Source organism: Pelodiscus sinensis, chromosome 11 (genome assembly GCF_052426305.1).
Source record: "Pelodiscus sinensis isolate ZL-2025 chromosome 11, ASM5242630v1, whole genome shotgun sequence".
Lineage (NCBI taxonomy): Eukaryota > Metazoa > Chordata > Testudines > Trionychidae > Pelodiscus > Pelodiscus sinensis.
Genome location: NC_143062.1, coordinates 47,079,999 through 47,104,197, shown reverse-complemented (window position 1 = coordinate 47,104,197; position 24,199 = coordinate 47,079,999). Strand labels below are relative to the sequence as shown.

General features: G+C 48.9%; 1 protein-coding gene across 6 annotated transcripts in view; it reads right to left on the bottom strand.

The window, feature by feature from the left end:
* The window catches only part of ADAMTS9 (ADAM metallopeptidase with thrombospondin type 1 motif 9), a 159,627-nt gene that overhangs the window by 110,751 nt on the left and 24,677 nt on the right, over window positions 1-24,199 (bottom strand). For 4 of the 6 annotated variants that reach the window (XR_012906430.2, XM_075938509.2, XM_089781264.1 and 1 more), the window contains 8 exons: window positions 19,220-19,506; window positions 16,051-16,134; window positions 15,819-15,943; window positions 15,322-15,362; window positions 15,103-15,208; window positions 12,468-12,614; window positions 10,382-10,523; window positions 7,352-7,459 (listed from right to left, as the gene is read on the bottom strand). Coding sequence is in view for 5 of the 6 variants with exons in the window: in XM_075938509.2 (XP_075794624.2) it covers window positions 7,352-7,459; window positions 10,382-10,523; window positions 12,468-12,614; window positions 15,103-15,208; window positions 15,322-15,362; window positions 15,819-15,943; window positions 16,051-16,134; window positions 19,220-19,506 (1,040 nt within the window). In the remaining variant the exon portion in view is untranslated. Of the gene's footprint in view, window positions 1-7,351; window positions 7,460-10,381; window positions 10,524-12,467; window positions 12,615-15,102; window positions 15,209-15,321; window positions 15,363-15,818; window positions 15,944-16,050; window positions 16,135-19,219; window positions 19,507-24,199 lie in introns of those variants that run through there. The other 2 variants (XM_075938510.2, XM_075938512.2) reach the window with 2 other exon arrangements.

Below are 24,199 nucleotides of genomic sequence, written 5' to 3'. Positions count from 1 at the left end.
AACCACGATTGTCTCACCTTCACATACACCTCACACACCACGTGCTGCCAAACCATGCAGCCAAATCTTTCTCCAGCAGAAAGAACATTGCACACGGTTGCTGGCTAGCCAGGCAAGGAGTGGAACTGGAGACCCAGGGTCAGGTTTCGGCGGGACACGAGTTTAGTGGGACACCAGGGTTCCTGTGCCAGCTGCTGCCATTCCAAGCCTAGGCAAAACACGGGTCCCTCAGCGTGTGTAAGGGAGTGTGCTTCCTATCACGCAGCCTGCCTGCCACTTGCTAGCAAAGCAAGCCGGTGTTGGGCTAGCCACTCGCTTTTTGGGATGGGCTGGATCCATTTGAAGGCGAGCGTGTCCTCTAGCCTACAGCATGCCCAAGGTTTGCTTTCATCGGCAGCCCTGATTCCCAAGGGACCGCTTGTTTCACAAGAGCCTGCCGCAGTACAGTTGGTCTTATGTAAAAGTCCAGTGCCGCCCGATTCACCTGGGTGGGCCCAATCCTGCCGTCTGACGCCTACCTCGCCGCTGCTGAGGTTTCGAGGGCTTAAGCGCTACAAGATGGGGCCTCATGCCAGTTGTTTTCACAGCCTAAAGGGTCAGCAGCTGTCAGCAAAGTTAAGAGACACATGGCATCAAGATGGCCGTGCTGTCCCAGGGGACAGACTTCCTGCAGAAACGTCGACATCGGCAGTGAATCAGTTAGCCACACACAGGCTTGGCACCAGCAAAGCAGACTGTATAACTTACAAATGTATGCAAACAACAGACCTTGACATGACTTACAAGCTTCACATCTGATGGCTAAGGACACAGCCCTCTGCCAGGAAAGTACACTAAGCTATGGATTATGTACAGCGTTTCAGGGTTTGTGGTCAGAAATAGCACATCATTAAAGCAAGAAAGAGAGATGTTGCACGTTAATAAACAGCAAGATTAAATTAAGGAAATACAGTTGTGCCTCTTGGAAACATATTGTGAATATTGAAGTTGCATAACTTTCATGTCTTCTTTGTTTGTTTTACATCCATGTTTAAATATTATTTTTGTGTTTTGGAAACACATGAATTAAAACAGAAAAACACAGCGTCTGCCAGAGCTCGCTTTCTTATGGGCCTGTGTCTTGGGGGAAGGACTGGAAGTGCTGTTGTTAATCCAGTTTTTGTCTGGATCAACTTCAAAATAATTTATGCAGACATAAATTCATGCAGGGAAGTCGTGGAGGTGGAGCAAGGCATTATAACAGAGTCTACTTTCCTTTGTCTCTCCAAGCAACTCCTAGAAAATTCACCCAGTCCAGATCCCATGCATGAGTTGACTTGCTACTGAATAAATTGGCAGACAAGTGTTCTGAGACTGCCTATACGACTACCTTACTGCCCTAACCAAGAAACCAAACCTCACAATTATTTCTCTGCCAGCAGGAGAAAAAAAAAAAGGCAACCATGTCTGTAATTCTTCTCTTTTTGGCTATTTTAGAAATAGATCCATATATCTTGTGGTTTTAGGAACTAAGTTTAGAAGCCTCTGTTTTGGATCGGAACACAATCACTTATTTTAAAAATCAAGGAAACAGTGATACTGTGAAACAAAGTAAATGATTGACAAGAGTATACAGTTAGCAAAAGCAAGAAAACCTGAGGTTGGATTATTACTTGACTTAATCTGATGTTAACCTCCCTACTCTCATATTCACAATATGAATAAATTAACACTCCTCTTCTATATGAATAGCTTTGACTTAGGAATAAAACTTAAGCTAGGGGGATAAGATATCCAGGTTGTTTTATCTCCGTTTGGCAGTGCAAGCTCTTTAGTTTCCTAAGATATTTCCATTAAAAAAGGGCACTTGATTTTCTCTGCCAACTCATATAGAATACTTTAAACAAGGAGACTTGAGACAAAGCATTACTCAAAAGGCAGGGCTCTTGGCCACATCATAGCTTAGTACAGAAATAGCTACCCATTCCAAAGAAATTAACTCCAGATTCTGTCCACTGGTATTTTGCAAGATGCAGTTAAATATTGGGGAGGATTTTTATGCTGATTCAAACTTTGGAAGAGTCAATTAGATTAAAACACAGAAGCTTCTCCACCCCATCCCCTTTTGCATGTGGCCTTTTGGCTCAGATCCACAAAGTGACTAAGTGATGCTCAGTGTCATGACACCTAATTTTTAGGTACATAGGGGAAATAAAGCCACAGGACCAACAATGCAAGACACACAATAAACTGGGCACCTAAGCACCCTATCAGTGAATGGGGAGAGACAGATCCTTTCGATGCGACTCACAAAAAGCCAGCATGACAACGCTGCCAATGGGAGATGCTGAGGAAAGGGGTATCGACCTTACAGGGACAGACACCTAAATCTGGTCTGGAAACCGAGTCGTTCCTGCAGAATGAGTCAAGGGTCTACTTTGCTCCACACAAAACAGTCACCGTGATTCCCACAGGTTGGAGCGCGCATGTGGGAGGCAGAAGACCCCACCTCAGGCAGGGGAAGAGAAAGGAACCCCACCGCCAAGGAGTGCTCGAAATACCGAGCTCTGGGATAGTCTGCTTGGCGGGCGGGGGGAGGAGAGCTTCCCTCAGCCTCTCCGGTTGAAGATGTTCCACTCTCGATTGATAGGGAGAGAGTCGCTGTGAGGGAGAGAGAAAGAGGCAGGCAGCAGAACATGCCCATGGGCTGCCCGTGGCCAGATTTACGGGCGCGAGGCCTCAGCATCTGCCTCGACAGGGACGCTCAGGCATTTGCCGTCCACGGCCTTCGAGACTAGCTGTTGTTTACGCCGTGATTTTATGCCACTGCGGCACAGCCGCTACTCGGCTCAGAACACCGCACCTGCCACGCTAATTCCCACAAGTCGTGCGGTTATTCCGTTGATGGCTGGGGTGGCGGGGAAAGAATTGAATGTGACTGGAGGAATGGGAGACAGTTTGGGGGATGCACAGGACCGACCTAATTTTCAGGAGACACTTTTTGGGCTGAGCAGGTTTGGAGGGTCTCTTTTGGCATCTGTGATTCATTAGAATTGGGACGGTAATTTCCCGATGTCGTGATGAATTTTTTTATCCCAATGAAAATGAACAGACAGGATGATGCTACAGCCGGTGGTTGGGCACCCCACTGGAAAGCGGGAGACCCACCGTCTTGGCTCCATACTCCAACGGGAGAGGCTGAGAGAACCTCACACCTCAGTGTTTAAAGCGATGGGAGACCCCAGTTCAAATCTTTTCCTTCTCCTGAGGCAGAGACTTGAGCTCGGGTCTCCCACAATGCAGGCGAGCGCTCTAACCACTAGGCTAACCAGTTACAACCGTACTATTCCCACCTTAACCTCCTAGAGTTTGAATGGGACTAATCCAGTAGGTAGCCTCTGAGCAGGCCTACTGGATTGGCTCTCCCGGGTGAAATAAGACCCCCTCTGCCTCATGCTTTGGGGATTGTGCCAGGATGGAGGCTACTCCCAGACCCTGCCTTGCAGGACTCTCTGCTTTTACCAGGCAAGACCACAAAACTAGTTACTACTGGGGTTATTGCTTCCCTCACCCCTCTGAAGCCAACAGGGGGTACCTTGTGGCTTTACATTTAATTGACCTGTCATGAAGCCTTACTGCGTCTGACTGTAAAATTCCTGAACCGCTTTAATCTGGCAACTCTGGGAAACTGGTTATGTCAGACTGAAGACTGTGCCAGGCCAAGGAGGGTGCTGCGGGGGTCTGAGTGTGAGAGGGATCGGGGTGGGGTGCTTCTCTGCCCCCTTGCTCCCCGCTATGGGAGCAGAGGGGTAAACCCTCAGAGGAAGTGCCTCTGTGCGCTGATCGGCAGGAGGAAGGGGGAGCACGCAGCGATGCTGCCTCCTTGGGTGTTCGCAGTTTAGGGACACCCGGAGTACGGAGGTTCAGTTGTACATCTTCCTTATTTACTACAATGCAACACAAAGGTAGCAGCATGCCGTATACACACTGAGTACAGGTGGAAACTCTCTAAAACGGGACTCCTGGGTCACCACGGATGTTGCCGGATCACAGAGTCTTGGTGGAGGGCCTCAGGTAGGGGCCCAGTAGGTGTCAGGATCCCACCTGGGCTGGTTGCAGGGAGACTGGTGGCTGGAAGCCCTGCTGTGGAAGCCCGTCTGAGCCGGCGGCAGAGCGCCCAGAGTGCCAGCAGGCTCCAACGGTCGGCCGCAGTGGGCCTGGGAGCCTCAGTGGTGGCACTGTGGGTTGCTGCAGCAGGTCTGGCAGGGCCAGGAACCCCGGGTAAACTGCGGCAGAGCTAGTGGGCCGGGAGCCTGGCATGGCAGAGGGACGGTGGCAGGTAAGGGGGGAGCCGGCAGCTGCCAGGAGAAACCAAGCTGCGGGCCCAGAAGTGACTTCCCTGATCCGGCAAAATCCCTCATTCGGAACCAGTCAGGCCCTGAGGGTGCTGGACCAGGGAGGTCCAACTGGTAGTAAAACTTTATCTGGGAGTCTTCTACTGGGAGCAATACTAAATGAAGTCGATGAAAAGTGTCTCAGTGGGAAAGGGGTATTTCCAAGCTCAAACCCGTATGCCTTTTAAATGGAGACGTTCACCCTTACACAGCGGGCCCCTATGCCGTCTACACGCCACTGACGTTCCACTTACACCATCAAGTTAGAGTTTAAATTGGCTGCAGTGAGTAGGGTTGCCAGATGGTTTCACCAAAAATACCAAACACTACCCCCACCAAAAAAAAATACTGGGAAAAAAAATTCTGTCGGGGAAAAAAAAGGGGGAGACCAAAAAAAAAAGGGACCCTGACAGCAGTTAAGCAAAAAAAAAAAAAAAAAAAAATTTAAAAATAAAAAATCAGCATGGCCACTTTAAGAAGAGGCTTTTTGCCGGCAGCCATTTTGTTTTTCTGTTTTAGCCACAAGACAAGCCCCTGCAGAACCAGGTAAGCGGGGGTTGGGGGGGTGTCTGGGGGACCGGGGGTCCAGGGGCTGGGCCCGGTTGCTAAGTGTGTCGTAGGGTTGCCAGGTGTCCGGTATTTTCCGCCTTGTGGCAGGGAAAAAAACCCCAGAAAATACCAGACATTTTAGGGGTCCGGTATTCTCTGAATTTTTTTACTGGACAGAAGGCGAAAATACCGGACTGTCCGGGTCAATACCGGACACCTGGCAACCCTAGGCCAGTGAGGTACAGGCCTTAGGCCGACTCTGAGCAACGGGAAATGTCATGGAAAAGGGCAGAAGACTGAGGCCACTGCCAAAGAGTTCCAAAGAGCAGGATACAACTGGGAACCTCGTGGATGTGCCCATGACAGGTCCCCAGCATGGCTGCATGAGATGATGCATGATGTCCATGCCTCTGCTTTTCCATCAGAAAGAAAAAAAACTAAAAAAATCAACCCCTCTGCCCATGGCCTAGAACCATCATTTAGCAAAACTCAGTGGCCAGAAAGTTTTCAGAAATGCAGAAAATTTAATCATCTATTTCTTTAAGGAAACTATGTGGGTCAAAAATCGCCTGAATCCATTTAAGTAAAATGCTTTGAAAAGATCGCGTGTATTAGACAGTAATAGGGACAGCCAGGCTTCCAAGGAGACAACTATTCATGGTTCGCCAGAGTGTTACAAAACTGAATTTTACAACACAGGTCCTAGCAAATCATCGAGCAGAACTACTTGGGAAATGTTCGTTCTTGCAAAAAAAAAAAAAAAAAAAAAAATCTGGTCAGAGATAAAAGATTCAGCCGACATTTTTCTTCAAAATGGTTGGGTTCTCGTGGAAAAACTAAAATCCCACCAACTATATTTTTTCATGAGTTTTTGGCTCATGAACACTGAAAAAATTTCAACCACAAACTGAAATGTTTTGTTGAAATCCAGCATTTTCCAGAGACATTTCCATTTCTGGTGAAGAAGTTGTCAAAGAACATTTCAAATGAAACATTTTAACCCGCTCTGTACTCTATCCTGAAGTTGTCCAAGCAAAGAGCCAATTTTAAACATACTAATTACCAACTGCATGCACTAAACTTCCAAAGAATAGGACAGGAAAACTCTCGGGGTTTGCTCAAGGCTATTAATTCCATAAAACACAATTAGCTTTCCAAAAGGCAGAATGCATTTCAAAAACACAATAATGGCAAACAGGAGATTTTAACCACATTATACAAGGAACCATTTAGCTGCAGATGTATTTGACAGAGGCATTTGTCGATGACACATTACTACATTAATTCCAAGTTAGGGAAACACTATCATTTTGACATTGTATGCCACCAGCACTGACAAAGAACAGAACACATTGTCTCCCACGTCCCAAGCCAGCACTATGACACTGGGCCACCATAAAAGATATACAGAATTGTTCTGGGGTGAATTTCAGGCCACGTCTAAACTTACCCGCAGATCGACTCTCTGAAGACCCATCTTCTGGCATTTGATTTACGGGGTCTAGTAAAGACCTGCTAAATCGAATGCTGAGGGCTCCTCCTCCCTCCTAGAGATGCTGGTACTCCTAGACCTCGCCTTTTTCCTGTCGACCTCCCGTTGTGGGGAGGGTGCCAAAGTTCAAATCGAGGGATGCTGACTATGCAATTAACTTAGCTGGAGTTGCATATCTTAATTCGAACTTCCGGGAGGCCTCAGTTGTAAAATGCACTCCATGCAACTGAACTTCAGGGGGAAAAAACTCTTTTCATTGATATTTACAGGCCGTCCTCGCTATAAGTCCAAGATACATTCCAAAAAAACTTGGACTTATAGCGAAACAACTTAAAGCGGGGAAATTTTTTCCCATGGCTAACTTCCACTTGTGCAAATTGTTTTGGGGTGGGCTTTTTTGCACAACATAAGAGTGGGGAATGGGAGGATTTATCAGTTCCTACAAGCATCAACAACTTTAGTGCAGAACGGATGTATACCAGGGTGCCCTCTACACTAGGGCTACGTCTAGACTGGCATGATTTTCCGCAAATGCTTTTAACAGAAGAGTTTTCCGTTAAGAGCATTTTCGGAAAAGAGCGTCTTGATTGGCACGGATGCTTTTGCAGAAAAGCGTCAGTGCCAATCTAGACGCGCTTTTCTGCAAAAAAGTCCCGATCGCCATTTTCGTGACCGGGGCTTTTTTGCGGAAAACAAATCTGAGCTGTCGACACTGGCCCTTTTGTGCAAAATTTTTGCGCATAAGGGCTTTTGCCCGAACGGGAGCAGCATAGTATTTCCGCAAGAAGCACTGATTTCTTACAGCAGGAAGTCAGTGCTTTTGCGGAAATTCAAGTGACCAGTGTAGACAGCTGGCAAGTTTTTCAGGAAAAGCGGCCTAGGAGCCTTGTAACACTGTTTTTATCTACAAAGGAATGAAACATCAGATATTACAGACCTTTCCAGGTTCACACTCTGTCCCGTCAGCCCAAGGTGTGTGTTGAGTACGACATCCTTTGTGCGCTCCATCGATGTTAATGCACCAGAGTCGACGGCACTGCATCTGCTTAATTAATTGAAACAATCACAGTATTAAATAAGGCCCAGCTTGAGCGTGATGCATCACATGACGTTTCACGCTAGACTTGCCATCTCTATATCCGTGAATGTGTGCAACAGCAAACAGCGCCAGAGGAAGGGGGGTACCGAATAGCCCAGGGACCATAAAATACCAGTCCCAAAAGTGGTTGAGTGTGAGCAAATGTCTTCATCTGTGCGGAGCCCCCACGAAAGCAAATTACCAGCAGAGCTGACTGGAAAATTTCTGTCAACAGGTGTCCCGAAGTGGGGATGGTATCCGCTCTATTCACTGGTCATGTTGCATGTGACTCCCACTCTCCTGCACTGTTCTGTAGTGACTCTATGTGTGTGTGCCTCAGTTTCCCTGGGCACTGCACCGGTGGCCGGATGGGGATGGGCATTTGGGGGTGTGACTCACACTGGCGGGGAGGGGCTGCCCCAGGCCAGCACATTCACAATGGCCCAGGCTTACTGTAACATGAGCCTAGAGAGAGGGGAGAAACCCGGTGACCTCTTTTGACCTGGAAGCTGGAGGCAGGCTGGAGGCGGGGCTGTCTGCAGGGCTGGGAGCAATTGCTGAGTGCAGGAGTGAGTCTTAGCTGGCTTAGGATACCGGGAGGCGGCCCAGCGCCCTGGCTTTGCCCCCCCCCCCAAGACGGGATGGTACTGAGCGCTCCTGCCCCTGTGCTAACAAGCCCGTGCCATGCTTTGTCCCTGTGAACTAATAACCCTTCTGTTCTGCCTGCTGGCTCAGAGTCCCATCTGGCTGCGGATGGGGTGCAGGGCCCGGGGACTTCCCCCCATCTCGGTGACGACAGAAGAATCTGACAAAACATGGGCTGCGCACGTCCGCACTGGAACCAGAATCATGAAAACGCCACTAGCAGTGACCCCAGGAGCCTTCCCTCCGGTGGGAACGGTTAGTTGTCTGTGTGGAACGGAACATAAGGGAACCGACACGCACTGGTATCGGGGGGGGGGGGGGAATCTCAGCAAACAGCAGCAGGATCGCCGACGGGGTGGAGGCTAAGGGGGCAACTTCCTCAGGGCCCGGTGGTTCAAAAGGCGCTCCTGATGACTGCTGCTGCTGTAGTTGGGGCCCCTAGAGCCCCAGGCCCCTTTCCATCACTGGCAGAAAGGGGCGGGGTGAGGAAGGCACATTGCATGCTGGGCAGTGCTGAGGACTGCCCCCCACACCTTGGGCCTAGCGAGACGGTCAGCTCCCCAGTAGAGCAAGGCTGAGCCAGGCTGCAGGGGAGAGTGAGGACAACAGTGTGATGTGAACAGAAGGCTTTTGTTTCCAGGGCGGTGTGTTAAATAACCCTGCCGTGGCTCATCCACACAGGACAGTCGCACTTTACAGCTCCCAGCTAATCATGTGGGACTTGGATTTTCCCGAGCGACTAGGTATTTTGAGATGCCTCCCGCTCTAGGTGGACAATTGATAAGCCCAAGAAGCGATGAGCACCCGCCCTCTGGGGAAAAATATCGAACCCCTTTCACGTGTCTTAACAGATGGAGGCTCTCAGCATCTCTCTTGAAGATCACGGGTAGGAAGCTACCAAATTCATAGGCCATTTAGGTCAATTTCACAGTCATCGAATTTAAAAAACACCCACAAACGTCATGATATCAGCTATTTAAATCTGAAATGTCACAGTCTTGTAGTTGTGGGGTCCTGGCCCAAAAAGGGGGGGGGGTTGCACAGTTACATGGGGAAATACCGCTACCCTTACTTCTGAACTGCTGCTGGCAGCATTGCTGGAGAGTGGCTGCTGCTGGCCGAGAGCAGTCGCCAGCAGCACTGCCGAAGTACGGGAGGCGTGGTGTGGTGTTGCTGCTTCTGCACTGCAGCCACCCAGCTCTGCAGCCACTCAGCTCTGAAGGCAACACAGAAGTAAGGGTGGCAATACTGTGACCTCCCCCCATTGAAATAACCTTGCAACCCTCCTGCAATTCCCTTTGGGGCCAGGACTCCCAAATTGAGAAATGCTGGTTTCCCCTGTAAAATCTGTATGGCATACAGTAAAAGCACACAAAAGGCCATTTTTCATGAGGGAGGCCAGAACATAAGTAAGGTCAGACCTAGGCTGTGTCCAGACTCAGGGGTTTTTTCGAAAAAAGTAGCCTTTTTTCGAAAAAACCTCACCTGCGTCCAGACTCAAGCCGCGTTCTTTCGAAATTAAATCGCAAGAACGCGGCTTTTCTTTCGATGGCGGTAAACCTCATTTCACGAGGAAGAACGCCTTCTTTCGAAAGTTCCTCTTTCAAAAGAAGGCGTTCTTCAATGTAAATAGGGCTTCTTCGAAAGAGAGCATCCAGACTCACTGGATGCTTTCTTTCGAAAAAGCAAGCCGCTTTTTCGAAAGTTCAACGTGCAGTCTAGACGCTCTCTTTCGAAAGAGGCTTGCAGTCTAGACATAGCCCAAGAGTCCAACTAGCCCATATCCTGTCTGCTGACAACGGCCAATGCCAGGTGCCCCAAAGAGAGTGAACAGAACAGTAACCATCAAGTGATCCTTCCCCATCACCCATTCTCAGCTTCTAACAAAGCCGAGGGACACCATCCCGGCCAGCAGCTATTGGTGGACCTACCCTCCATGGACTTCTCCAATCCTTTTTTTATTTTGAAGTCCATGAGGCATTTTGCACGGCCATGACTTTGGTAGGGCCCTAATCATGGATGAGGTTGTTTAGCAAAAGCTGTGGAGATTTGTGCTTCTGAGTTGAACGCCCTGGAGCCCAACCCTGCTGATGGCCCATGGTAGCAGTTGTTTCCACAATGCCTTTTGTCACTTACAAAAATTAACAACCCGGGTACCAAAATGTAGTGTAATGGGACTAAACCAGTAATGGTCTGCTCCTATCGCATGTTGCCAGAGAAACAAAGAGGAGGACCTGCACTTACCATGTAGGGGCAGACTTGAGAGCCCGGTCCAAAAATTAACTCACATTGTTTATTAACATCATAAATTACTCCTGGGAGTTGCTGAGGCAACGTGTAAGTTCTTGAGACAGGCTCATCGAGCAAACACTCCCCATAACCGGTGCTTCAATAAAACAGAAGAACAACAGGGTCAAACAGGGATTTGTCAGGCCGCAGTATCTTTATCAACGCAGTAGCTCTGTGTCCCTCACACATTAATGACTTCACCCCCAAAGACTCCTGCAGAGTAGGGAATTCTGACTATCGGCCATTTTGCACACACGGCTGCTCTGGGGCATAATGTGCTTAAATGGTGTGGCCCCCGAGTGCCTTCTCCCAGCCTGGGCCTTGACCCACAAGGCCATCCTTTGTCCCTCATTATTGGGTTGTCCTACTGAACAAATACTACTTCAGCTAGTGCGAAACCCAACACATGGCTCCGCGCTCCAAGAGCGAGAGGCAATACTGCACAGTCCCACTGCACAAACACTGTAGGAACCACTTGAAGCTGTACACGCTCTCAGATCGGACAATGCCCAACGCTGGGCCTTCGCCTGCTTCCATCAAAACCAATAGGAGAAGCAGAGAGGCCCAGGACACACCCCTACGTAACTCACGAGACAGAAGAGGAAGAGAACAACAATATTTATTGAAAGCCAACATGTTGGGAAGAGTTTTTACTCCTGTCGGATGATATCGTAGAATCAAAGGATGAACACTCTTCAGTGTACTTAAAATGCACTCTGCACTTTTCACTGCCATCCTGGGCTCAGATCCTGGGCCACGGGAAAGTGGCTTTGTACCATTCCCTCGTGCTAGTTAAGTGAGCAATCTGAGGACTTCTCCTTCTGTGTAGGGGCATCCTAAAGAGGAACAGTGACATCGTAGAAGCTGCCATGCTAACCCCTTCCCAGCTACCCCCGTAAGGAGCAACGCCAGAGGAGAGGACACAATGCCAAGCCTCCTCCCTCCCCCCCACTTCATCCTGGGGATTGTCAGATGTCAGAAGGGACAATCAGTGCAAACCAGAGCAACTAAGGGCCTCTCTAATTTATTCCAGGGCCCAGGTGGGCTTTGGGTCAGCTCTGAGGCCCCCAGAGCACAGAGGTGGGTTACGTGGCCTTCAGTAATTGCCTGCCTAATTGTACCAGGTGCTTTGTCTCTGAGTCACAATGCTTGGGAAACTCACTGCTCAATAGTAGAGATGACAAGTTCCTTAGAAGCAGTTTCCATGGGGAAAAGACTTAGTCTTCTCCTCAGAGAAGCAATTCCTTGCCAACTAGGACAAGAAGCAGTGAGCTTAACAGGAATATTGTGAGCAAGACATGAGAAATTCTTCCATTCTAACCTGTGCTGATTAGGCCTCAGTTGGAGGATTGTGTTCAGTGCTGGGTGCCACATCTCAAGAAAGATGTGGAGAAATTGGTGAAGGTCCAGAGAAGAGCAACAAAAATGGTTAAAGGTCTAGAAAACATGATCTATGAGAGAAAGCTGGAGGAATTGGGCTTGTTTAGTTTGGAAAAGAGAAGACAGAGGGGACATGATAGCAGCTTTCAGGTATCTAAAAGGGAGTCACAGGGAAGAAGGAGGGAAATTGTTCTCCTTAGCCTCTGAGGCTAGGACAAGAAACAATGGGCTTAAATTGCAGCAAGGGAGGTTTTACTTGGACATTAGGAAAAAATTCCTACCTGTCAGGGTGGTTAAACACTGGAATAAATTGCCTAGAAAGACTGTAAAAATCTCCATCACTGGAAGTATTTAAAAGCAGGTTGGACAGACATCTATCGGGGCTGATCTAGATGGTGCTTGGTCTGCCGTGAGGGCAGGGGACTGGACTCAATGACCTCTCAATGTCCCTTCCCGTTCTAGTGCTCTATGATTCTATGATAAGCAAGAGACAGAACTAGCAGGGTCCCAGTCTCAGAAGGTGCCCTCCTACACTAGCAAGTAGGGGGACACACAAACTCCATTTCTATTCCTTTCCCCAGGACTTGATTTCAATGTAGCAAATGAGTTCTTTCAGGTAGGCTGTATAGACAATACCACCACCACATAGATAGTATCTTACTCTAGAAACTCAGTAATGTATTTCCTACTGCATTTTGACCACATCCAGGGGTTGGTGTAGAAGTTCAATGTTGGTGCCATGACGTGTTGCTGATTTTTCCCTCCATCTTCTTTGCACTTATTATTGTCGTCATGGGGCATGTTAAATCTACCAGGAGCAAAACAAGGTCTGATGAGGGGCATACTAAAGGCCAAGCATACTGCACTGCGGCAGAAACAGGGTGCATAAAACATTCTAATTTTGAAACTGCCGGTTAACATTATAGATAAAAATAGTCTCCCCACCCCCTCCCCAAAAAAAGATTTGGAATAACCACGACACAGTAGCAATGCTTTGGAGCAGTACTGGGGGGCTGGCTGCCAACCGCTCCCAAGCACAGAAAGCCTTTTGACATCAGCACTATAAAGGGTGACGTGGGACATGAGGTATCCGCAAGCCAGAAATTCTGGTTAAATCTTGATGCAATTTTCTTTCTTGCTAGCAGCCATCATGATCCTGCAAGCAGGGGGGGGGGGGGGGGGTGGCCTGGGGGGAGAGGGCATTCACCTGGGGACCCCAGGGTGGTGGGTCCAAGTTCCACCATGCACTCTGGGAGCAGCTGAACAGCCAATACAGGCTGGGTCAGGGCTGGAGCTGGCTCTAACGTTAGGTTTTACATTTGTGTAGCATGTCTACCCCACAGAGCTGCAACCCACAGATGGCTGAAGTTCCCTGTGTACTTAAGCCCTGAGGGTATGTCTACACTAGCTCGTTAGTTTGAGCTAGATAGGCAAATGAGGGCAACCGGAGTTGCAAATGAAGCCCGAAATTTAAATATCCCTAATTCGAAGCCCCTCATTTGAACTACCTAGTCCGTGCCGCGTGTAGCCGTGGACATGGAGTTCGGTCTAAGGGGGATTTAAAAATGGCAGCGCCCGGGAACATGCAAATGAAGCCCGGGGTATTTAAATCCCAGACTTCCTTTGCAACTCCGGCTGCCCTCATTTGCCTTCCTAGCTCAAACTAACAAGCTAGTGTAGACATACCCTGAGAGTTCAATCGCCTAGTAGCACAAAGCTTCTAATAAAGCTGAACTACAATTTTAGATATCTAGGGCCACATTTATCACGGGTGTAGCTGCCTAAATGGAGTCACACCAGGAATAAACAAAATGTGAATATTTTATCTGGGCGGGCTTCCATTGATGATGCTTCTCGATGGCATTCTGTAAATCCAGGTCTGATTGGCAGCACGCACTCTTGTTGAAGAATGCTGCAAAAATGCACTGGGATCTGTTGCTGTTACAAGAGGGGAAATGAATTGATGTGATCCGCCATGTGAAGGCTGATGAGTTTCTGTTCCCATTAAGATTCCATTTATTAAGCCAACTCTTGCCTCCTGTACAAGAGCACAGAGGCACTTGCCCTTCCTACCTCAAAGTCCCTTTTGCACAAAGATCAGGAAGTAAGCTGCTGCAAGTCAGAGGTGAGGACGGCCAAACCTTTGGGAGATTTCTGTCAGGGCATCATATACCCCTCCCCCCCCCGCCCACAACTGCAATTAAAAATACACTGCCCCAACGTTTTCAGCGGAGAATGAACTATTTATTAGAACTCACTCATCCCAGCTCTCTAGTGTAAAGGTGTGTCTACACTGAAGCGCTAGCTTGACAAAAGCTACGCAATACGCAAATCGCGTATCTTATTTTGAGCTTATTTCGAAATAGAGTGCTATGCCGACAAGTCCCTTAATCCTCGTGGAGCGAGGTTTACCAGGACGTTGGAATTGCGCACCGGTATTATATTTCCAAATAATAAGCGTGCTGTCAAGACGAAGAAAAGACTATTTCAGGATACCTGAAGTTTCCCGAAATAGCACTGCCGTGTAGACATACCCTAACACACAGCATGTTATTTTCCATGGGGGTGTAGCCATCAGAGAGCTAGCACGCCCGGCACGGCAAAGGACTGCTTGACTAAGCACCTCTTTGACATCCCTCACTTCAATGCTCCGTTGGACACGTAGGGACATGTGGAATTCTGGCTTGATTGATGGCCACGCCCATCAACATGAGCACCGCCTGGGGGAGGCTAAATTCCAACTCTGGCCTAACTTCTCCACGGACGTCAGTTGAGTCACATGCCGGGAAGGGTCTCTTCTGACAGGCTGAGGAACAGGTTGAGGCAGGAGAAGAGATGTTTGTCTTGTCCCTTTCGCCACACACCAACCCAGCCTCGTGAGGAAAGCGAGTTGGCCGCTTAGGGGAAGCAGAGCAAGGACCTAAAATAGACCCGCTCCATAGGCCGTCGAGACCTTGGCAACACCCTAATGGCTTCCAATCTCTGCATTTAGAGGTGAGCGAGGCCTGAGAGGAAAGAGCAGTGGAGGAGGGGATATGGGTGTGTGTTTGATTTGGACAGGGGTATGAGAAGGTCAGTGAGGGCTCGCTCAGACCCACCATCCCACCCGTTTTGTGCTCCCTCTGGGCTGGGCCTTCCCTTAGCCGGTCCATGCTGCTAAACGGAGCATCTTCAGCTCCCTTCCAGATACTATCTGCTGTTTATACTTGCACCTTCTACCCATGTGCCCTCAGTTCTTCCCAAGTAGCTAGGCTCAGCGTGGCTACTGTTTTGTAAACTCATTACAAACAACATACACATGGCCAAGTTCATGTGCTATCGTAAAAGCAGTACTTAGTCCGTTATCTTCGCTAATTGAACAGCTTCTGTACGGATCACACACGGTGCCCAGCTCAGCCAGACCTAGAAAGGCAACGGCAGAACAAAGAGAAATATCGCTTGTGGGTAAGCACATATTAACAGCATCACCTCAAAGGAGTAAAAACAACAACAAAAAAATAATAGATTAAGCTTACCTAATGTATCACATTTGTCGTGAGCTCTACATATATCCTGTCTGAAAGCAGAACAGACTTGACGCTTTTAATTTTCATGTACACGCAAGTTACAGTACAAATGCAAAAATAAAAAAAAATATCATTCAAAAGCAGTTCTTGATTCTCCCGCTGACGTTCGCAAGCTGGCTTGGTCACACAAGCAGTCAGTGAACTGAACAGAGAGGCTTGTTTTGACTGTCTATTACAGTCAACTAGAGTGTTGCCAATTTCCTTCAATGGCATTCAATGAGGCCCTGAACATTACAATCAGTCTAAGATGTGTTTAACAGAGGGATAAATATTTACCCTGCATCTTTTCATTGCTACGCTACTTCCACAGTTGTAATCCAGACACTTGTTGTCATTAGAGTGCTATGCACAATCAATTATTTCTGATGATCGCATGCATTATAAACCCATAGCTTCCAACTGGGACACTCAAATGGCTACACGATTAATGAGAAAACCCAATATACCTGGTAACAAGGACGGCGGTATCATGTCTGGGCAGGTTGTGTTCTTCAGGGTGGTTCTGGGAATGCTGCCATTGGCAAAAGTTTTTTAATGTTGTCTGGGCATTATACGATATTGAAGGGCCATCCTAGCCATAAAAATATATATATATATATAAAAATGTGCATTTTAGTTATTCATCTCAATGCTCATTCCCTGTCGCAAGCAGAAAGAGGAAAAAAATATTTTCATTACCTGTTCATTATGGATCACGACTAATTTCACAATCACAATATTAATTAAATTTCCAATACTTGGGTCTTTATAGATAGAGGCTACCTGCATCAAAAGAGAGATTTTCAGAGTTAATGCTGGATTCAAATGAAGAATTAAAGCAACACAAACTGGTCTCCTGTTTTCTCAACGAATGGAGGGCGGCAGTTTTTCGCTGTCACTGGTTTTGATAGTAGAATGGTCTGATCATACAGGTCAACTGAGTGCAAAACCTTGACATATTTAGCATCACCCAGGGGCATTGTGTGTGTCAGAATCCCAGCATTTTCTTTTGCATCCAGTCTTTCAATTCGGCCCCGAAATTACAGGGCCACAGTCTATCCTCAGAGATACACCTGCAATGATTCACTAGCTATGATTTTCAAAAACCACCAGTGATTTCAAAAGCTTCAACATCTCAGGTGCCACACTCAAGACGGCTTACATATTGAGAACCTGCCCCTTGAAAATCTAGCCCTTCTAAAAAAAAGTCTCAAATCGGACCCTCAAAACCACCCTCATACTTGATGATCTTGGCCATTCATTGCTGGTAAATAAAACTTTATGAAATTTGCATGTTTGGGGGGAGAAGAGGTGGTAATTTCTCCTGATAATCTTTGTATATTTTCCCTAAGCTTTTACTGCAAATGTGTGTTGAACTGTATTATACTCTACTTTTCCATGGATAACATTGCAAGGCAGGAAGTACTGGGAAGTAGTTTGGGAGCGGAATTTGTACCACAGAAATCAGAGATTAAAAAAACCTGAATGGATCACCTGATCAGTGCTGAGGACTATTCCAGGAATGTTTTGCAATGGATATTTACTAGTGCTTTCAAATAAATGGCAAGTCTCCAGCCAAAATGACTGAAGCTTTTGGCATAACATCCACCCAGAGAATCATTATGTATCACAACTAATTTCACAATAACAATATTGATTACACTTCTAGTACTTGGGTCTTTATAGGCAGAGGTTACCTGCTCCCTTGTCAAGGAACCTTTCTCATAACATTTATTTTCTATCCCTCTGTCTCTCTTTCATCTTTATCGGGGAACGTAAATGGATTATTTTTATTTCTTGACAGCTCATCTCTGTAAAGCACAGCATAAATTATCTAACTGAATAATATCCATTTTCTTTTGCTGTCCATGTCTATATTGTGTAAATACACACACACACACACACACACACACACACACACACACACACACACACACACACACACACACACAGACTGGTTCTACAATACAAAGTTTTTGTGCAAAACCAACGATTTTTGTACAAAAACTCGCAGAGCATCCACACCTCAAACGTGTTTTTGCACAAGTAAAACGAAAGAGCAGAGGGGTTTTTCCGGTGTAGGTATACTTCTTTCTATGAGGAATGTGTGTATGGGCAACAGAGTTTTTTTGCGAAAAACAGGAATGAGGAAAAAGCACAGGTGCCCTGGTGGCCATTCTGTGGATAGCTATCTGCGCTTTCTTTCAAGAGAGCATCCATGCAGTCTGGACACTCTCTTGCGCAAAAGAGCATCGCTTTTTTGATGTACTTTTGCAGTGTGGACGCTCTGTTGCACAAGAAGTTTTTGCGGAAGATCTCTTCTGCAAAAAGCTTCTTGCACAAGAAGCCTGTAGTATAGACATAGCCTCACGCACATGCCATACCTCTGTATACTCCACTCTAATTCATCTGATGAAGTGGGTTTTATTCACGAAAGCTTATGCCCCAGTAAATCTGTTAGTCTCTAAGGTGCCATAGAATTGCTCATTGTTTTAATGGAATATGAAATGCATTTCCATACTGTTCCATGTCCCATGCACCAGAGAAGAGAGTCACTGAGCATTATGTGGTAAGATGACCCCTGTGGCTACATTGAAAAGATGGTTCTAAGATACCCGAGGGCACTAGACCCTAAACACACTCCTATTGTAAATCTCCCCTCATGACAGAGAGTGGCAGAGTCTTTTGTGCCCCAGCATCTGGACTCTGGGTTCAGAGATTGTGTCTGGTTTAGGGAAGATGGAGTCCTGTGATCCAGAATCTGCCACCCCGGAGCATCCGCTCCCACGCCTGCAGGCAGAGCTCAGTGCTCGGCAGGCACAGACAGCTCAGAGATGATCACTGAGCCCAGCACAAAGATCCAGTGGCATTTGGAACCAGTGAGCACTAAGGAAAATCACCCTCCGGCTGCATGCAAAGAGAGTTGCCACTGGGACCGTTACCCCTTACTGGAAGGTCAACTGATACCTCTGCCCGTCATGAACCGGCTAGTATTTCCCTCTTCCTTTAAGCAGCAATGAAAATTGGGTAAGAACATAAGAATGGCAAATGGGGTCAGACCAAAGGTCCATCTAGCTCACTGTCCTGTCATCCCACAGGGGCCAATGCTACACACCCCCAGAGGGAATGAACACAACAGGGAATCCCAACCCATCACCCATTCCCAGCTTCTGACAAATGAGGCTACGAACACCATTCCTACCCATCCTGGCTAATAGACATTGATGGACCTAACCTCCAAGAATCTAGCTAGCTCTTTTTTGAACCTGGTTAAAGTCCTGGTCTTCACAACAGCCTCTGGGTATTCATTTCATTGCGTGACCCCCTTGTTTGTGTGTTATGGAGGCAAGCAAGTAACTTTTCCTTATTTCCTTTCTCCCACAGCCAACCCCCAAATCCCAGCATGTTGAAATGTAACAACTCAACCCCCAAATCCAAGCATGTTGAAAGGGCGGGACATGGAGGGGACCCACCTTTCTGACCATGTAAGCTGGGAAGCCACCTATGGCAAGATTCCCATTCAGCTTGTATTGCACATGGGCCTGAGGGGAAGATCCTCTGGACCTCAAAGACTACCCTACTCTTGAAGGCTTGGGGAACTGAAGGAGTGAGCCACCGGAACAGTTAATGTGTGTGGTGGAGCCAGGGATGGAAGAACCCATCCAGCAGGCCTCGAAGTGTCTTTTGAGGGCTCCAAAATTTTCCGTAGTGAGGGAGGAGCCGGGCCTGAAGTTTTGTCAATCAGAGGCTTAACCTAATCCTGACGTCAGTACAGAACCTGAGGCACACAAGCTGTCCTACATCGCCCCATCCATAAGGGGGCGAGTAAGATCTGAGGGGAAAATTCTTCCTCCATTTTGATACTTACTATTGACATTAACGTTAGGACATAGTGTTGTAGGTTCGCTCCGTGATAGGCAACCATTCTGCTGTCCGCCACCACCATGACTTCCACAAAGCGAGGGTAAGAGAGGAAACGCTTTGCTCTTCGGTGCGTCTTGCCTTCTCCTGTGTTCTCAGTCTTGTTGCTAACTGTGGAAAATTGATTTCCTTCTATGCTACGTTTGAACACCTCCACGTCAGGTACCAGACTACTTTCTTGCCATGGTCTTCTCTGGTTTTTCCTCTTGCTCTTCTTGTGACTATTTTCATGCCCTACAGTTTAAAAAGAGAGAAAGAAAGAAAGAGATGGCCTGGATTCCTAATTGAGTGCATTCAAAACCACATGTTTTTTCATATTAGAAATACTTTTCTGGCCCTACAACAGCTAGTAGTCTGTGTCCTACAATCCTGCAGATTTGTTCTAATTAGCTATTTGTTCTAAGGTTGCACGGAAAGCCACAGTGCAGCAAAACACTTAAATATGTTCTTAACTTTAAAGTCATGAGTTGTCCTACCAAAGTCAATGATGCTTAAAGTTAAACGTGTGTTTAAAGGACTCCAATCCTGTACATAGAATTCACACTCAAAATTAGGGATGTTAAAATGTGTGCATGTAGGTAACCATGTAACTGCTGAAAATTTCAGCGGCTAGCCGTTTACATGGGAGAGGGGGCTGCTTGTAACCATGAAGGTTAACTCATGAGCAGTGTTCCTTGTAAGCTGAGCAGCCACCCAGGAGAAATTGAGGTGCCACTCAGCTGATTAGCAGAGCGCCCAGAGCCTCCCACAGCGACAGCATGTGCTTGGTGATGCACATCTGCACGTGCATAGGTGCACATAACATTTTTTCAGGGCTGGCCTTACCATGAGGAGAACTGAGGCGGCCGCCTCACGTGCCAGACTGTGGGGGTTTGGGAGGGGGGGCGCCACTAGGACCCAGAGAATTGAGACCTTCTGAAGTTTTGGCCCAAGCGAGGGGCATGGTGGCGTCATTTGAGCTCCCCGCCTCAGGTGCCACAATGTGGGCCGGCCCTGCAATTATTAATCCGCACATGGATGGAAAACATTAGAGGGAACAATTCTGATGAGCTCAGGCTCGTCGGTTAACCATGTACACGTTTACTCTTTCACATCCCTAGTTAAAAACCAGCTAACTTTGCTATACGTATATCAAGGAATTTGTAACGATTCTGTCTGCAGCTGTGTATAGATTCCATGTGCGTCCAATGTGGCTGTTAAGAGTAACCCTTGCCTTACTCACAACTGGAGGACAGAATAAAGAGGTGAAGCAACTACACGGGATACATTTCTGCCTGTAACAATAGCAAGGCTGCGCTTCAAATACTTTCCCCCCTCTTATTATGCCGTGCCACCAAAACGGTAAAGGTCATCAAACAACACAGCTGCCACCGACTAAAGAATAGAGCACAGTTTGTTTCATATATACTGCTTTTGATATTCAGTTAGGCAAAACATAAAAAGGGGACTGGAAAATACGCTACAAGAAGCTAGGAAGATGACAGAGTGAGGAGGGTATCCGGGCCAAGAACACACATGGAACATGTACCATTAAGATTTACCATCTGATTAGTAAGTAATTATAGCATTATTTAAGTGCAAGAGCAAAGCACTGGTATTTGATGCCTCTTGAGTTTTAATCAGCTCCTCATAGGCAGTAGCTAATTGAATGCCATTCATCCCAGAGAAACAGTGCAGGGCTGCTAAGTAACAAAGCCAAATCTGTACTCTTCATCTACCCGGCTGCAGACGTAGAAATTAAGGGAAAGCTACAAAGACTACATCATGCAGGTGAAAAGCATCCAGCTTCCTTATCGGACACGCGGAGAAGGGTACAGGAAGCAGAGTGCAAACAAGATTTCAGCGATAGGGTGCTTCTTGGCTCTTGTACATGTGCCGTTTCCTTGTCGGATGTGTTCGTAATAAGTTCCAAAGCAGGGATTTCAAAATGTTAGCCAAGAGCAGCAGCCTGCAGAGTAAACGGCCCAAGCACCGTTCAACTGAGACATGTTACTTTGCTTCCTTCAAATCAATAGACAACGTTTTAAAATTAAACGCTGCTGCTCGGCAAACAATACATACTGCATGTTTGGGGTGGGCCATCTAATGAAACCCCCGCCCCGCCCCCGCCCCAACTATCTGAGGAAGCAACATGAAAAAACCCTCTAGTTACCTTTGCACTAAACTAGGCAGGATTCTGCTCTCACGCTCAGATAACATCACAGGCAGCGGTGGCTTGCCCCTTACACCCGTGTAAACCAGCGCAGACCGGCCAGCTATCCCTACGGGTCACTCTCCTTTCTGGTGTTCAGCCAAACACCTTAGGTTGCTTCTCGTTGATATAGAGATGTGCCCAGACTAGGGGCAGAACGGAGGCTCAACAGGTCACAAATGAAAAGTTGCTGTTTCAGCACCCTAGAGCAGGGATTCTCACATGTTTTGGCCTGTGGCCCACCCTGCTCAACATAGACCTTTCTGCAGACCACCAGCCAACCTCCCGCCATGACACAATGGGTGCAGGAGTGGACTAGGAGTGGGGGATGGGTGGGAGGGGTGCTGGGAGGGAAGGAGGCTGCAGCAGCCAGCTGAGGCGGGAGGAGGGGTGACGGGAGGGAAGGAGGGCGCAGCAGCCAGCTGAGGCGGGAGGAGGGGTGCTGGGAGGGAAGGAGGCTGCAGCAGCCAGCTGAGGCGGGAGGAGGGGTGACAGGAGGGAAGGAGGGTGCAGCAGCCAGCTGAGGTGGGAGGAGGGGTGACGGGAGGGAAGGAGGGCGCAGCAGCCAGCTGAGGCGGGAGGAGGGGTGACGGGAGGGAAGGAGGGCGCAGCAGCCAGCTGAGGCGGGAGGAGGGGTGATGGGAAGGAAGGAGGGCGCAGCAGCCAGCTGAGGGGAGAGGAGGGGGGTGGGAGGGAAGGAGGGCGCAGCAGCCAGCTGAGGCGGGAGGAGGGGTGACGGGAGGGAAAGAGGGCGCAGCAGCCAGCTGAGGCGGGAGGAGGGGTGACGGGAGGGAAGGAGGGCGCAGCAGCCAGCTGAGGCGAGAGGAGGGGTGACGGGAGGGAAGGAGGGCGCAGCAGCCAGCTGAGGCGGGAGGAGGGGTGACGGGAGGGAAGGAGGGCGCAGCAGCCAGCTGAGGCGGGAGGAGGGGTGACGGGAGGGAAGGAGGGCGCAGCAGCCATCTGAGGCGGGAGGAGGGGTGACGGGAGGGAAGGAGGGCGCAGCAGCCAGCTGAGGCGGGAGGAGGGGTGACGGGAGGGAAGGAGGGCGCAGCAGCCAGCTGAGGCGGGAGGAGGGGTGACGGGAGGGAAAGAGGGCGCAGCAGCCAGCTGAGGCGGGAGGAGGGGTGACGGGAGGGAAGGAGGGCGCAGCAGCCAGCTGAGGCGAGAGGAGGGGTGACGGGAGGGAAGGAGGGCGCAGCAGCCAGCTGAGGCGGGAGGAGGGGTGACGGGAGGGAAGGAGGGCGCAGCAGCCAGCTGAGGCGGGAGGAGGGGTGACGGGAGGGAAGGAGGGCGCAGCAGCCATCTGAGGCGGGAGGAGGGGTGACGGGAGGGAAGGAGGGCGCAGCAGCCAGCTGAGGCGGGAGGAGGGGTGACGGGAGGGAAGGAGGGCGCAGCAGCCAGCTGAGGCGGGAGGAGATGTATTGGGAAGGAAGGAGGGTGCAAGAGCCAGCTGAGGCGGGAGGAGGGGGGGTGGAAGGGAAGGAGGGTGCAAGAGCCAGCTGAGGTGGGAGGAGAGGTATTGGGAAGGAAGGAGGGTGCAAGAGCCAGCTGAGGGTGAGGAGGGCTGTGGGGGAAGGAGGGTGCAGGAGCAGGCTAAGAATGTGGGGTCTTGGAGGGAGGAAAGTGCATGAGGGAGATGGGGGGCACTTACCTGGCTCTGCGCCTCCTGCTGCTCCCAGGTCCCCTGCGCCCACTGCTCCCATTGGCCATGATTCCGGCCAATGGGAGCAGCGGGGAAAGCCTCCAGGTGAGCAGTCTCCTGTGCTGCCATTCCCCCAGCTGGGAAGAAGGGGAGCAGCAGTGTAAGGAGCCGCTTCCTCCTCTCCTGCAGCGGGAAGCCAGCACTTGTGCTCCAGGCTCGCTGGGGCAGGGGAGGGCTGGAGCACCATCACAGCGGAGAAGGAGCAAGCCCCGAACCCACGGCCCACCTGCAAGACCATTGTGGAGCACGACTGTACCAATTCTGAAGCCGCTGTGGAGCTCTGCCTTAATGGGAGACATTCCTGCATGAAAACACTTTACCCCTCTGTTAGAAGTTGGAGCCTCTCGACTAATTGGTACTGAATTCTCTTGCCTAGCCAGGGTACAATACTGGCAGCCACATTCAGCACCTGGTGGATCTACCTGCCCTGCAGGGAGAATGTAGTGCTGCCAAGGGTAACCCAAACTCAGTGGGTGGGCTGGCTCCCCCTAAAGTTTCCTGTAATTGTACAGCTTCGCTGGACCTTACTGGTCAGCAGCATCCCTATGTTAGGGCACCTGCAAAGTCCTTAGGTCCAAGAAGGAAAGAAGTATTTCATATCATCGATGAGTTGTAGTTAAGGAGCCAGGGACGTTTGGTACTTGGGGACTTTCTTTTCTAAGACGCAAGTTTACAATTAAGTGGGGCAGGTGTCTTTGTGAGAGCATATATGGGGAGGGTTGGCAGAATTCATGGCTATAATTTTGAGAGCAAATATCGGTGCTTATTTTAAAGCTTTTTTTATTTGTATCAATTTATATGTTCACGGCTGTGCAAAATTAGGGGTTGTAAGCTTTTATTTTATTTCTCTCTCTTTTCAACGCTCACCTTTGCAGGAACGCCTGGGGGCAAGGGCTCAGGCAATTACTGCACGACAGAGGACATTGAGAATTAGAAAGTGAGAGAGTTTTCTGTCCGTTCAAACACAAATTGTGGGCAGATGTCAAAACCGGGGGAGCAGACAGCCTACGCGGGTCCCTTGGCAAGGTGTGGGG